At 37.9% G+C, this 16455-nt stretch overlaps 2 protein-coding genes across 7 annotated transcripts in view; both read right to left on the bottom strand.

Moving 5' to 3' along the window:
• The window catches only part of LOC112554255 (gonadotropin-releasing hormone receptor-like), a 115054-nt gene extending 111638 nt beyond the window's left edge, over positions 1-3416 (bottom strand). For 2 of the 3 annotated variants that reach the window (XR_003097225.1, XM_025221958.1), the window contains exon 1: positions 2581-3416. The gene's annotated coding sequence lies outside the window, so the exon portion shown is untranslated. The remainder of the gene's footprint in view (positions 1-2580) is intronic. The other variant, XM_025221959.1, reaches the window with a different exon arrangement.
• A 2978-nt stretch (positions 3417-6394) lies between these two features.
• The window catches only part of LOC112553655 (glutamate carboxypeptidase 2-like), a 32479-nt gene continuing 22418 nt past the window's right edge, over positions 6395-16455 (bottom strand). For all 4 annotated transcript variants that reach the window (XM_025221014.1, XM_025221013.1, XM_025221015.1 and 1 more), the window contains 9 exons: positions 16033-16115; positions 15641-15772; positions 15331-15419; positions 14863-14956; positions 13890-14020; positions 12176-12300; positions 11606-11696; positions 10960-11052; positions 6395-10748 (listed from right to left, as the gene is read on the bottom strand). In XM_025221014.1, the coding sequence (XP_025076799.1) occupies positions 10565-10748; positions 10960-11052; positions 11606-11696; positions 12176-12300; positions 13890-14020; positions 14863-14956; positions 15331-15419; positions 15641-15772; positions 16033-16115 (1022 nt within the window). In that variant the 3' untranslated portion in view covers positions 6395-10564. The remainder of the gene's footprint in view (positions 10749-10959; positions 11053-11605; positions 11697-12175; positions 12301-13889; positions 14021-14862; positions 14957-15330; positions 15420-15640; positions 15773-16032; positions 16116-16455) is intronic.

Genomic DNA, 16455 nt, shown 5'->3' with positions numbered 1-16455 from the left:
ACTTAGTGTTGAGCCAAGCCAAAGATGATTCCTTTCTGCTTTTCCCCAGAATGGAGTCGCTATCAAACGGAACTCACACATCCGTAGAAACATTTTGACTCTCCACTGATTTTTCTTTTCTATTACCGTAACGGAAGTTGCTTCGCTGGCTCCAAGCATCACAAGAATACTGTCCCTTACTTTTAGGTTCCGTAAGGTGAGTATTTAAAAAAACCAAGGTAATTGTGGCCAAGTGTACATTGCATGATCTACTTCAATCTAGCATGTTCTTCAGGTCTTCTAGTAATACCTTCGTGTTTATCGACAACATCATCGCCTTCGTTCCCATTCCGCTCTAGTTTCCGCCATCAATGTTGATTTATGGGATTGGATTCCATTTACATCACGTGCTAGATAGTCAGTTTGATGTTTACTTTGGCGAAAACTGTTTTAATATAAGTATGGTGGTGTTGGGGTAAAACCAGTCTCTACTTTTTTCAGAGCAGTAGACTGTACCTGGCAGCTGCCCATGGAAAACTCCAGCTGCGATTTGTCCTCTCGCACTGTGGTGATAACACATGGGGACACATTAAACACTGCAATAAAGGTACATCAAAGGCATACATTATTCTCTCGCACTGTCGTGACAGCAGTGGACTAGGAGGAGGCGAGAGGCAATATATTTGACCCCGGGGTATGTACTTCCGTAGTAATCTTCTATTAATAAACAGCCCATCTCTAAGGGGGAGAAAATCACGGTGTGGCGTGGTAGTTCCTTAGGGATGGTCTTAATGGTAAGCTTATTAATGAACTCTTTTCTCGTCATTGTCCCTCGAATAATTGCTTTCTATCGACCACCCTGAAAATTGAATGATGAAGAGGTCAGCTGTCTCTCAAGATGACATCATTAAGAAGGTTATCTCTTTTTACACAACGGGAGACCAGTCTACGAAGTTTATAGACACTTAACTCCCTTAGACAGCGTACTTGCTAGAACCAACATGGCTCCCCTCATCCGGGGCCTCGACAGACTTATCGTGTTAAAGTGTCATCGGGCTGTACATCAGCCAGGAGCCTTCCCATAAAGTCAGTATAGAGGAAAGATAGACGAAGGAGTAATTGAGGAGTCTTAAGATTCTTCATTGGAAAGAGCAAGAGAATGAAGGATGAACAGAGCTTGAAGAAGGAAGATTGTGGATGTGTTCTTGTTGAAAGGTCGTGTAATGGTGGATGGAGAGTGGCAAGGAGAATGCACATGCATACAAGGCTCCATTTGTTTCACAAGACTCACCCTCCCACATCTTCCACCTTTATAGAAATCTTTTACCCATATGCTTACTTGATCACCAAGACCAACCAAGGGTAGGTCAGACTTACAGCAAGGCCTGTGCCAAGGCACATGCATTCACACACATATATATATATAGTCATTGAAAAAAATATACACGTGAAAAATACTTTTGTGATTGATTGCTAATACCCTAATTATGTTGAAAATGTTTTAAACCCAGATCTTCAACCGTTTCTAACAAATTTAGCCTCGACTTCTTCCACAGGACAAAAACACTTCTGTTAGCAAGTCGACGTCAGTGATCTTCCATTTTTGAATAATTGATGCATGGACGAGCTGAACTGTTTGAACGCTCGATTCTATTTTTCTTGTGAAGATGGAAAGAGATGAAATGGAGGTGATTTGGGACAATAATGAAGGTTTGGCTAATGGCTCCTACGGAATAATTGCATGCTGAAATTGTGCGTTCGGAATCATATTTTTCCTAATGAAGCCTGCAGAATGCAGAAATGAGAAATGTGGTTTAAAAATAAATGTCGTCATTTCCGAATTGTCTCTGCTTCGTTTTTTGGATGAATCCAGGACTGATGGCATTGAATGTTTTGAAGGTGTGAAGAATAAAATTCAAATAAGCAACAAAGTTTCGATTTCTATCAGTCCCTAACAAAGAATTTTTTCTCTCTATTTTTATCTCTCATTCGTTTGTTCCCTTATTCGCTGAACAAGCATGTGCGGCAGGTGGCGATGAGTTCTGGCATTAGTTACTATGTGCCTGCGGATGCATTTGTGTGCAAGAACGCATGACGGGGATCACCTTGACGACACATTGTGCACGTGTGGCTTACTCAACAAAAATAAACCCCAAACAAACAAACAGGAGAACACTGTTTGCGCAAACATGTCGAAACAACCTGTGCTCTTTCAGTCTGCGTCAAGCGCATGCTTTCATAGAGTGGTAATGAATAGGATTTGCTGTTATTGTTTGTTTACTGGCGTTTTTTGTTGATGATGCTTTTATTAGTGGTGGTGATGATGATAATGAAAGTAATCAAACGTTGATAAAATTACATTTCAACATATAAGTTCGATTTCCTCGCTTGTCATATTTTCTTCTTGTCTGATCCAAACCAAAATAATCTGAATCTTCTATCAAACATTTTTTTCACAAAAAATAGTTTTTTGCAAGTAGTTTTGAAAGAAAAATAACTTAACATACTCTTTAGAAGATTAATCGAACTATATCCCTTTCTCTCTTTCTCTCGAGCAATTGATAAGAGTAAACACACAAGATAATGAGTGCTCACACTTACCTGTGAAAATTCCTTTCACCCCAGTCACGGCATTTGCAGGTTCCTGGACTAGACAATCCTTCGAGAACGTAGCACGCGCGACACTTTAAACCGTCAGGAGCGCGTGCAGTCACGTGTTTACACTATCCTGCGTGACGACGAGAGGTAGTCGACAAACCCCATCGTCAGGGCAACGGACTGGAGGTCGTATCACAGGGATGCAATCTCTCTTACAAACACGATCACTGAATCTGCTGTACTTCTCAAACCACAAAACAAGTAATCACAAACCATCGGATCTCACCTAATGAATTTTGCTTCACGATTAAAAAGTATTTTCAGTTGGATGAATTTATTTTGTCTGAAATACACGACTTTCTTGTATTTAAACTTAATCAAACGATGTAAACAATAATAAAACAACTGTCATTGAAAGAAAGTTTCCATCTGATTTGAGTATAAGTACTTCACTGCTTGATGCTATATGTGAATAAAAACACACAAAAAGGAGAGTTGGCAAACATTTTTTCCCGAATCAGCAGGACCCTGCGTGCAGTGGCTAAAATTAGCTGACAAGGGCACAGTGCGGATCGGAGGCGATACCGAAGGCAAATGATTAACAGATGAGCAACGCGCAGGCGTGGGCAGGTGAGAGATGCGGAAGAACAGTAGCGACCCGATGAAGTTCACGGGCCATCTGTGTGTGTGTGTGCTGGCACTCGCCGCCTGGAAACTTGTTGGACTCTGCGATGCTGGCAGCCTGCTTGGCCCGACTAGCGGAGGGACCCCGGCAAGGGGCGGGCAACTCTTGTAGAGACGGAACAGTAGCTCGCGCGCTGCGACGGGAACAGTGGCTTGGAAACAGCGGAAAATAAAATTATATGTTCATCTCTCTCTCACAAGTCACTATCAGTGCTTCCGTAGGTTTCTTTCTTTCTCTCTCTCTCTCTCTCACACAGGTCACTATCAGTGCTTCCGTATGTTGGTTTCTCTCTCTCTCTCTTTATATGTCTGACAGAGATAGATTTTTCCACGTGACCGTTCCTGGATTCTACTAGTTTTAATTTTTTTTATGTCAAAAAGAATTTATCATGTTAATTCGTTTTCTTTTTCTTCCCATGTGAATAATCTCACTCAGAAAATCAGAAGTGAACTGGGTTGTAAATCCAACGCTCACATCCCGCAACGCTGTAGTAAACAACCTTTGCAACCCGACTATAGTTTATTAGAGGATAACTGCGCCAGATGTACAAATAGTGGTTGTCTCCCCTATACAAACCAATGCTAGGAGGTTATGCCATGGGGAAAGGGAAGATGGTCTTAAAGTTAAGCAAGAAATGTTAGACTTAGTGGAGTTAAGATTCCTTGTATACACCGAAGTGTTAAATTATTTCAACTCTCAGTTTGAGTTCACTTTTGAGTTCACTCATGCACACCAGACTTGGTGCCACCTACTCACCGGCTTCTAGTGATTTCGCTGTTGGCGTTCCAACCACTTGATTACTCACTCTTGTCTATCTTCAAATCTTTTTCAAGTATAGCCAACTGTACATGTGAAATATATAATAAATCAAACCGTTGATCTCCCTACATGTAAGGTTGGATAACTAATATCTTTGTTTACAAGATATTTCTTCATATCCAACTTTCTGAGTCTTTTCGTGCCAGATAATTGTACACTTGAGTGGCGTACACAGTTAAGTATGGAAACAGTTCTCACACTTCATTTTTTCGTATAATTTATATAGATGCCTTTAAAATCATTATCATGAATTGATGACTCATCGAAGTCTGACATTTGCGAGAGAAACCATCGCGTCCATTTTAGTTTGCATGTGCTAATGTGTCTAACATTAATCGGGTTTGAACTGTAAGTATATTCATTTTCTTTCACTTTCAATTGTTTTCCATCCACTGTCTGCTGCAGTCCACAAACGTTTTCCTTTAAATACTCTCGATCCAATAAATGTGCGTGTTTGCCTCTGGCTTCTGGGAAATAAATTACCCGTTGTGATTAGAGTTTAAAATAGGGCGAAACGACAGACAACCACCCACCAATGCAAATCTCTGTTTAGACTGTTTTTCTTTATTGCTTTTTTAGGTTAATTAAACTCTTGTCTAATTTTTTGACAGATTAACTAGCACAAGCACGGCGGGCAAAGGCTTAAAGTCTTACCTCGTCTTAACCTTGGTGATTAATCATTTCCTGCTTGAGCTTCCTTGTCTTGGAGCAAATCTTCCTGGACAAAAAAAATGTATTTGCTTATTTTCTTTAGGTGCAGTCGAATCGGTTTACCCAACTGTCTTTGTTTTGTTTTGTTTTGCAGGACTCCATAGGTTATAGCTGTCTCCAGAGTTTAATTTAAACTAAGCAATAATGCTAGAAGAATATAAATATCCATCTCTTTTTCTCTGATCCACAACTTAAATTTTATTTTTGCCATTTACTGGCATTACACACAGTATCCTATTCACGACACCAGAACATCAATTTATCCTTGAGCTCCGTTGAGTCGACGTTCATTTTGTTTTATTGTTTGTTTGGTTTTTTTTAGTGTTGTCCCTTTCTATTTTCTTCCCGATTTTGTAAAAGTTTACAGTTGAACGTGTCTAGTTATGGCAGTTTGTATACTGCTAAACTTGTCTACTAGTTTCCTTTCTGACTAGTTTCTTTATCTACAGCTGCATACGTGTTTGCATCTTTGTGCCATGAAAGTTTTGAAATCAACGTGTCATTGCACAAAATGTAATTTCCTTCCTCGTTTTGAGGAATTATTTGTCTGTCTGGGTTCTTCGCATAAAAGGCGCCCAATAATTACAACACAGTCTTTATGTGACTTCTTCTGGCAAGAACCGAAAATCTCGGGCTGGAAAAATTCGAGCTTGTCCTCTGCACTTTGCTTGATCTCTGGTGTCGTCTGGCCAGACTTACTCAGAGCTTTTGTTTACTTGTTTGTGCTATTGTTCCAGTAACTCTGAAGAGCTCTTTTTATGTTGATGAAAAGCCCTTTCTGAATCAAGTGTGAGATTGTAAAGGTTGAAAATAACAAAGACTGAAAAACACTGTTGTCACAAGGCTGGGGCTTATTCTCTCTCTCTTTTTGTGTGTGTGTGTGTTTGTTTGAGGACACTAGGAAGGAACAGGGAAAGGGAGGCAGACAACAAATGACGTGAGTGGCAGTGCGTGGGTGGGTGCATTTCGTGACGACCGCCTTTTCTTTGATGTGGCGGCGTCATTAAAGACCTCTAAGAGCATAGGTTGTGGAGGCTAGTGCCGAGAATAGTAGACATATTTTTATGTTTTTGCTGTTATTTTAGTGTAGTTTCTACGTTGAACGGGTTGGGGTTGGGAGAGGGGTGGTGATGTGATGTGACCGTTTGCGTGTGGCGTTCACTACAAAAGAGGATCTGTTTCAAAGAAAAAGTGTGAAAATGTTATTTGGACATAAGATGGACACAACTGTCGAAGTATCAATTGTCTTAAGGAAACAAACTTGTATAACACGACTAACATCTCTATCCTAGAGATACGAGGACAGAAAACAAGCAAGCAAGCGCACACACACACACATGAGCCACTCGTTCGTTACACTTTGATAAACTGTGTTCTCATCCTCGTATTTACTATGCTCGGACTAAAACACAGCATTCACACAGATATATCTGGGTGTATCCTTCATCAAGAACATATTTTAATGCAAAAGGAGAAGAGTTGAATGATACACCCAGACATGCAGGATGACAGGAGGCAGGTGGGTTTTCAGACATGCAGACGATAATGAAAATTCTGCACTGCTGATGATGCAGACCAGGAAGTCAAGAACAAAAGCTGGGGTTGATGATGGTAATTATTATTATTATTTCTGGATGTGGTGAGGAGGATCTGAATGTCATGTGAACAGCTAAAGATTACAAGCCTCCAGTTACATTCAACAACTAAAACAAATGACCAATTGCAAGATATTCGAGGAATCCCCGCACCCGTTACTTATTTCTTGGATCCGCTCCCGTGATCCCGAACATATTTGCATATATGGCTTGTACAGACAATAATACAAAGTAAAGATTGGAGTTAATTGATGTATATCAGGAAACTACCTCAAAAATAGATATGCTAATAAAACCCTGGACATCTTGTGCCAGTAATTTGACCTCAGTGACAACAGTATGTCAAGCAAAAACCTGTGCATCACCCATTCAAACACTATGCTCACATTGTAGTTAATGAATGAAAAAAGGGATCGAGCAACCCCTCAACAACGCTCCCTCCGCGTGCTAACTTATTTATTCATGTTCATATGCACGCAGAAACCATTCTCAACTCTGCATACTGATTTTTGCATTTTAAGCCAAGTTATTAGAAGTGGTGCCGCACTTTTTGCAAAAAAGTCTGACAATAATTAAAGAAATAAAACTTGCAATGTCACACACATTTGTGAAATAAAAATCGCTAATGGAAATTTGCCCGTGAGCCACAAAATTTCCTTTTCCAGCTGCGTAGGCAACTCTTTTTTTTCAAAGTAAAGAAGTCGACTAGTCGCTTTAGTTTTTCACAAACTTGAATTTGAGCCTCGAGGTCACCACGTCTATTTGCACTTAAGGCAAAGTTCGCTGCTAATGGGGGAAAAAAATCCATTAACTTTTATTTAAGGCAGACGCGATAACCTGAGATGCCACTCCACGACTGGTCGAAAAAGAATTGATCATGCGTTCGTTAGGGATCTGGCTCTGGCATCTGTCGATTAACTTAGAGCACGACAGTCATTGACAACAGAATATTTAATTCTCCTACTGAAGATATCTTTCACCTTGAAAGAATCCGAGTTGCAAGAGATTATTTCTTATTCACTACGGAAAGCAATTCGCAACAATATCTAATTTGAGCAGCAGTGCTAAAACTTTAATACACTTGTTTCCAGACTGTTTCTAGCAAACAGCAGTTACAGCCTGCCTGACACAAACTCGAAATTATTTTAATTATCAATGTAATCAGTTTTTATTTCCAGGAGCTGATTAACAGGCAAAGAAATACATGGAACTGTTTATATGTTGCACTTTTCAAATATAAAACATAAACACACAAATATGCATTAAATTATATGTACATAGACTTTCGATCTTCTCATCTTTTAACATGACCCTCCTACTTGGCTATGATAAACCTTGAGTTGCTGGAATGGCATTAAACACCAGTTCTCAGTTCTCTAATAAATCTGGCTTGCAGAAGCTTAGTCTATGCTTTACCTATGCTGTGAATACCACTACTGTTGGGAGTTCATCCTCCTTCGCTGTTTTGACAGACGACAGGCAGTGTCAGAGGCTAGTACGTGCAGCGTCTGGATAAATAGCGAGTGCTGAGCGAAGTCGCCGGTGGGGTAGAGTTCATGAAAATGATATACTTCACAAAGTTTGTTTCAACTGCACACAACACCTCTCTCTCACACACACAGACAGTGAACAAAAGAAATGTGATAATAAAAGAGAGAGAACAGTGAAAAAAGCAGAAAATGCAGTTTCTAGAGGGTAGCGAGTCTGTTCTTGGTTACGCATCAGGTAAAATTAGCCAAATTCCCATCCACTGATGGTCTGTGATAGCAACAGTACACAAAGTTCGTTTATACTGTATGACTAGCGATCCTCATCCCCATTTTCTAGTGAGAGAAACAGTAGTTTTATCTATAAATGCCTGGACAGCGTCAATGTTGAACTTCTGACTTTCCCAAACAAGCAGTGGATCCAATCTACAGCGGACCGTACGCAGGTAAAAGGTGACCAGAAAACCTTATGGCAGGTGCAGGTAAATTTTTTTTTAAAAAAAGGTAGCATCAATTATTACCAGCGCACTGAACTGGCCTCTCCTAACACCAGCAACCCGAGAACTGTTCAAATCGATTGGAAAGATATCCCCACAGCCGAGACCTTCAGAAGCCTCGGTAGCGTAAACAAACACGATAAATAGTGAATGGTGAGCAGACTCAGTAAGGAAGGAGAAGGGAATGCGTGGGTGCGGCCCTTTAGACACTCAACAACGTCTAGAAGTCCTCCAGGTACAGCATCAAGCTATACCAGAGACACGTCCTCCTGCATGGCTTGAAAATGTTATGAGGTGAGGGAGGCAGACCTGAATAAACTGTTCACATTTCATACCAAGCGCGTGCTCAGGATCTTACGAACCTTTCACGGGAAGACTTGCTGGCCCAATCCTATCAGGACAGCCATGCCACCTCAGGAGAATACGATGAAGACTGAGAAGTCTAATGACATTCTCGGAGGCGACCACGAAGCCATAACCAGGAAGCGCTGTGTCCTCGACTCTCAAAGCCTGGCGACGGACAGTAGAGAAGGAACTACAATCCCTAGGGAACTACGCCTGGGGAACAATCGAGAAACAGGCCAAAGACAGAAGCAGATGATTTTCGTCCTTGCCTGATAAGCATGCCATGCGTAATTAACTCATTAAAATAGCCCCAGGCAACAAATGGTTACAGAAACGACAAAGCAAAACAAAACTATTGAAAGTCTAAGGGAGGACTTGGAGCCGTTGGACACAAACTTGATAAAGTTGAGATGTGGAATGTCACACAAGAATTTAACGGATCAATAAGAGGAAAAGGTGATCGACGGGCATGTATACAGTCTAAATATTTCTTTTAAAAAAATACAAAATCGGGGTTAATATCATCGTAATCTTTAAAAAGTCACAAAATAAGTACAGACGTGACTTTAAAATGAAAGTTCAAATGTGTTTGGGAAAGCTAAAATTATGTACTATGCTGCACTCAAACCAAATACTATAAAATTCATCATGGACAAATTTAAGTTCACAAGAAAAGTCAGTCAGAAAATAATTTAAATATTTTAACTTCCAGTCAGATACAGTAACTTAAGCTGAATTTTTCATCTACTGGAGTCACACACCATTTACATTCAAAGCAAAGGTTATGACTTTGTATATTCCTCCATATTTATGCTGGAAACACTAACATTTGAACACTACAACTATGCAACCATCAGATTCTCTTGTCATAAAGTGCCAAGAGTTACAGTATCAAATAATCTTTCTGGTTCTCGTGTTATTTGAGAAGAAACAACAGGACACTATCCACAGCTTAGAATCAGACAACTCATTCAGAAACTGGATCTACTTGAGATACCTACAAAACGAGCTAACCTCTTGACAACAAGGTAGAATAGAAAGAAACAGAAGAAAACAAATACTTGCAAAGATAACCAACAGCATCCAAGCAAACCAATATTAATCATAATGAAACTTAAGACAATTTAAAAAGTTAAACGGGAGGGAAGTCTCTAAATATAATTGTTCTTTGAAAAAAATTATTAAGAACCAAGCCTGCAAAAATATGATTATAATGTCTGCATAAAAACAAAATGTAGTAAAGTAACAATACAAGATCACTGGAACTAACAAATTTAACCAAACCCAAAAAAAATCTTTACAAACAAAATAATTGTTTATAACAACCACCAAATCATGTTAAAGGTGTATAACAGCTCTCTCCCAAAAGTTTGTAAGAAAAAATCAATTGCACATAGACAAAATGAGTCCTTGAGACTCAGGAGGTAATACATAAGCCATAATAACAATAATACAAGGAATAAAACCAAACATAATAACTGGCTAAGAAATATGAACATTCTACAACAAAAGACAATATGCAGATTATGCAAACAAATGGTCTATGGTCATTTGTGTGCGATGTCGAAAAATGTTGCTCAACAACAACAGCTGGAGACATTTTGGTTATGGAAAAATACTTCTATCACAAGACAGCCTGAAAGAAACAATGTTAATTTCTGAGTTCTTTCCCTTCTTGGCATTGTGCACTTTTCTTGGTCCTGACTCATACAGATATAAGAAAGACTCTGTGAAGATATGTTTGATAAAGTTGCAGAGAATCAGTTCTGCTCTGGAGGACGGAAACTTGTTGCCACCAAGCTGCTGTCACTCCACACAAGTCTTTAAGCACTTATGAAAGCCTCCATGCTACAAGCCAAGGCCCTGAAGTGTGAAGACAGCTGATTGTATGGTGTATGTGGCAATGTACACCTGCTGCTTCAGCTGATCCCACTTGTCGCTGCCATGTTCGATCTGAAACATGGTGTCGACTATCCCTGGAAAGCTGTTGTCGATGTAGGAATCAAACTGGCTCGGTGCAAACATCATGTGTCTTAAACAGAAAGTACATGTTCTAAGATAATACACACAAAAATACGCACATAGATGGAACACTCATCAAAATGTATTAAGCAGTATTAGACAACATTTTGGAAATTCAACCAATGCCTACCAGAAAATTTTTCAATTAAGATGAATTAGACAAAAACTAAGTCAACACAAATAATAAAGACCAGGGCATAATGAAGCAAAACAGAGCTTACTTTTGATCAGGCCGACCAGGCAAACCCTCTGGGTCCAAGAACGCTCGTTCTAGCTGCATGAGTTTATCATTAATCATACGCTGCAGAAGAGGGCTGAAATAAGTCAAGGAAGTATCTTGTTATATTTCATTTCATCCTTTTTCAGGTTACGGAAGGAATACTGCATAAGCAAACTGCAAAGTTAAATTCTAAATAAGATCAATTTATAGATTTAATAAAGTAAGCAAGTTAAACTTTGCAACAGCTCTGTGTGATTCTGGTCAAACTATGTTCATATAATGGCTTAGGCATATTACAAGAATTAAACAGTTGTGCCTTAGGGAAGATTTCTTTGTCAGGAACAAAATATTTTATGTAGATTTCTGTGGTATCTAAAGAGGGAATTCTGTTTGGAAGGTGTAACTTGTGCAATGATGACATGTGCTGATGAACTGGCAGTTATGAGTGCTCATCTCCGCTAGTTGGATTGGATGTTGGTGATGTGTTTGATGTGTAGTGCCATAACATTTTTATAAGGTTTTTAAAAGTTGTATTATTATTGTTTTCACAGTCTTTGAAAGTTACAGCTATGATGAAAAGTTGAAGGAACTGTTGGTCTGTGCTAGAAAATATCTACTACACACTATAAATCACCATCCATTCATACCTGCCACTCAGTGATTTGCTAATATTGTCCAGTTGCTCCTGGAAGGCTTTTGCAGCAAGACTGAAATTATGGACAGCTGAATCTAAAGACTCTGAAAGAACATAAAATAAATGACTTTCGACAGAAAACGCATTTTCAATTACTTGACTTTTCCCAGGCAATATATTTCAGTTCTTATATAAATACTGAGTGTTTGGTTTCTTCAATACCTCCGCTTATAGTTCTGGTAAATTCCATTCTGGCTTTAAGTAAAATTCTTAATGAACTTATTTCTCAAGTTTAACTTTATATTTCTTTTATAAAGCTGACATATTTTAGTAGCTGAATGCACAAACATGCAAAACATCATGGCAGTTAAGAGTAGCATCTGCCAAGGTGACAAGGAAGAATTTTAGTGTTAAAACCCCAATCTGGCTAACATCAAGATAAATATGCATTGGGAAGAGTTGAGGATATTTTGTTGTTGACCTCTTGTCTCTTCCAGGAAAACAAATCCTTAGCTGGTCTGTTTTTGGAGTGAATACTGTATCCACACTTATTTTTGCACCACCTTCAAATACATGTACTTACCAATATCTACACCTTTAGACTGCCACAAATCCCTGTAATGAGTTGCTAGGGTAGCATATGCATCATATATTGCTCTGGAATACCGTTCTACTTTCATAGGAAGCAGCTCAGAATCAGCCAGGTTGCTGCAGAAAGACCAGGGAAAGATCATTTACAAAGTTTAACTATCTATGTACTAGGTTCTTAAGACTTATTCTTGTTTACCCATTCTCTCTCATTTGTGTTTATATATCCATTACTTTGAGGATGCATTGCTGACATTCTGTACATTTCCAATAGTCACGTTGTAAAATACATGGTGCAAGATGTATTCATAATGTACACATTGTGTTAAGTGTGCAATAAGGGAGGAAAATCTTTATGCCATTTAGGGATTTTTGATGAATTGTTTCCCTTTAAAAGCAGGTTATTAACAACACTAGAACTAAAGGTATGTTTTAAGTGGCTACTGTGAAAATTTTCACTTCAATCAATGATTTTATTAAAAAGTGTACTAAATAGTATACTTAATATTCATTTTAGACAGTACCCTAATAGACCATGATATGTCTTAGTAAAGTGCAAACTGTTATCTAAATTTACAAGCACGCTCTTTTTGGTATCTTTAAAAGTCTTGGAGATCTGTGCAGTCAAAGTGGCTACCCCTCAAAATAGCATTTGAGAAGAGAAAACAAATTTACAAAATTCAATTACAGCTAAAATAATGCTTAGGTCAACAAGCCAGCACTTGTAATCGTAGATTGTTTATGCCAGAGTAAGACCACAAAACTCTGTTTACTCAAAATGTTTCTTTTGGTCATGGTGTGCTCATTTGAACAGCTAACTCTCAAGATGAAAGCTAAAGGAATAGAATTTTTTTAATTCATTTTAGAGTAACTTGTAATAGAGATAATTAAAAATAGTAAAATGAGGTTTTCATATCCTTCAGTAAGCATCTTACCATGTAATTTAACTCAAACCTAAAATTCCAGCAGTACAAAAGTTGTATTATTATTTCTGTCATGTCAGTAACACTACATTAGGGTATAGATGAAATGTATCCAGTTTCAGCTGATGAATTCAGCAAAGATCCACTAAAACTAACACATATACTATCTAACTTACATTTTCTTTAGCGATTCTTAATTCATACGTGACATTTTAAAACATGTCATTTTTTTTTATTTAGGGAATGGAGTCAGTCCTTTATAAAAATTGCATAGAAGCTCATCATTACTTAACTTACTGTTAACATTGGATAGTGTCATCTCTTACTTTCAAGTAATCATCAAAAAAATTGCTTTTATAAATCAAAACAGACAATTTTAGTAACTTTGAGCAAACCCTTTCTATTTGAAAAAGGAGGGTAAAAAACACTCTTATAAGTTGACTATATTGCAAAAATAAGTTATTCACCAAAGCATAACTTCAAATAGCTGAAAATATCATGTAAAACACAAATTACAAAGAAAATTAGAAAATATTACATAAATTTCTCATTACTCTTGAACTATTCTGCATTTCGTGCATCATGTATGCAAATTTATTTGCTTACTAAAAGTAAAGAAACTTAGTGTTGATGGTTATGTCACCAAGCATCACTGCGCTAATGCATGTGACCAAGCATTAGAGCACATGCAACTGCAGCCTTTCTTTCTCTTTCACACACACAAGCATACACGACTCACAAAGCAGCAGTACTAACACTGATACTGACTAAAGTCATAAAACTCACATGGCTAGAATAGCCATAAGCTTTGTAATTGCAGCTGTTGCTGTAAATCCAGGATCAATGAAAGCGTCGAAAGCATAAAACGTTTCGTAACTGGAATGGTACAGTGGATAAGTTGATATTGGAATGTTGGCCTGAAAAAGTTCAGGGTAGAAAACTGTAAGAGCTCATGGACAAAAATGTATTGCATACATAAATATCCGAAAGAGCATCAACCTTTGCTGACCTACATTTTCAAACATTTCTTTGCTTTAAACACTTTAATCTTATATCAAAGATCACATTTTTTTAATCTTGTGGTGGAAATATTTGCATGCCCTTGCATTGGTTCATAAGATAAATCCATCGATCAAGAAAATAGTAAACAGTGTACTTGACACTTTTTTTTTCTAAAAAAGCAGTCTGCTTTAAAATCTAAAAGTTCCCTCTCACATACTCACTCGTACACACTTATGTACACACACACATGTGCAAGCCCATGTACATAAACATGCATGTGCACACACACACACAGATATGATGTATCCCGTATCATAAAGTATATATTTTCTACTAATTTTTTAAAGAAGGCAAACACCTAGAAGGTTTATTAATTGCATTGTTTCTTTTCTGATAATTAATAAGCTCAGTGCAAGGTACTGTTTACAAAACTCTGGGTGAACACATCCTTTCAGTTCTTGAGATACATGCCGACAAATATCGCCATGCATCTAAGAAAGATGTCCACAACACAGATATGAGGAATGGATATAAATATGCTAACAATGTCCCGGCCTTAGCCAGTGGAAATTAGAATATATGTATATGAGCATGAGGTTACAAGTCTTATCTTTCTGTGTATGGTAATGTTTGTAGGCATATATTTTGAGAACAAAAAGGTACAAGACTTTAGGAAATAACATCTGAAGGTTTATGTATTCAAAAGAAAACAAAAACCTCCTTGTAATAGACTTTTAAACTGCTACTATATACTGACCTCATCATAGGTCATCACCATGTCAATTGATGAAATTCCAGCTCGCTGATAAAAAGCTGCCATGTCACTCCCTGAACCCAAGGAGTAGGTTAGCCTGACAAATGAAGAAGTGTCTTTATTACATAAAACATATCACTCATGTTACACTCATCACCATTTATCATATATCATATATCATATCCTGATCCTCATATTGGCTCGATCTTTATCCAGCATGACAATATTTTTCATATACAGATACTGCCTACACTATTTTATTTATAATAGTTAAGTTCAAAAAGATTTTTTTTTTTTGCCAAGAGACCAGGTTGGTTGTTTAAAGGCCATGTGATTAAAAATGGGAATAAGGGTGGTCTCAAAATGAATCTGCATATGTTAAGAAAAGCATATGTTAAAGCAGTAGCATCTGATAAGGCACACAGCAATAGACATATTTTTTCTTAAAAGCGAAATAAATATCCGTCTCACTGAGGCTCCTGTAGATTTGATTTGTTAGAGCGTGGTCTGTGCAGCCACATGTCATACATTGTAGCAAACGATGGATCTTGGCTAGGTACCTGCAGCATCATCATCAAAAATGTATCATCTTGGGGAACAAAAGATATTTATAGCAAATAGAAAACAGGAAAGGTGTGCAAATATGCTCAGGAGTTAATGCAATTCATTCATGAATACATCCTGCATGCATGCACACACATGCATTCTTAGATATGCTTGTGTGTGTTTGCGTGTGTTGTGTGTTGTGTGTGTATGTGTGCGTTCTGAAATTGCCACTCACATGCTTTGCTGCTTCATAAATAGCATCCTGCAAAAGTGGACTAGTGCCTATGGCTAATGTAAAATTAGAAGTCGCAGAACTATCCATGTTCAGATAGGCCACACCTCGCTGAAGAAGCACTTTTAAGTGGTCCTGCAATAATACATCAGCTTCATACTCAGGAAACAAGAAAGACACATCAATAAACACATCTATATTATCTAAGTTAGCCATTTGTATGGTCTTCTTTAACTATAATTTTTTAACTGTGAATGCACTTTGTCCATCATTAGTTATTGCATGTCCTGTCAACAGTTCCTACATATTTCATTTTGTTAAATGTTTTTCAATCCAGCTTATAACAAGCTTGGCTACATCCACTCCACATGCTAAAAAAGTGAAATAAGATATACCTCCACCCATTCTATTGATCCAATCAATCCTGGCTCCTCAGCATCCCAACTACAGAAAACCAAAGTTCGCCGTGGCCGATGACCTACCAAAAAGATAAAAGCATCTCAGCAAAGTTACCTATTGTAACCTCTTCATCTAAGGAAACTTTCAATTTGAAAATAACTGTAGATGACCTTATAGAAAAATTGTATTCTGATTCTTAATGTAGATAGCTTGAACTAGGTAAGGTTTGTGCCTCTCAAAGACCAAGAGTCCCTTCAATGTCAGAACTTGCAGCTCAACAACAGAGTTTTGGCCTGTGGGTTTTTGTAAATGATTGCTATTCTTATATATTGTCATTACAAGTACTGAATCTGTGCAGTGCTGTTGTCTATCACCACTGTTGTGTATCATATATACAGAAGTACTGAGGAGAATAATTA

The sequence above is a fragment of the Pomacea canaliculata genome, linkage group LG13 (genome assembly GCF_003073045.1).
Source record: "Pomacea canaliculata isolate SZHN2017 linkage group LG13, ASM307304v1, whole genome shotgun sequence".
NCBI classification, from domain to species: Eukaryota; Metazoa; Mollusca; class Gastropoda; order Architaenioglossa; family Ampullariidae; genus Pomacea; species Pomacea canaliculata.
Note: the sequence above shows the minus strand (reverse complement) of the source record. Positions and strands in the feature narration are given on the sequence as shown.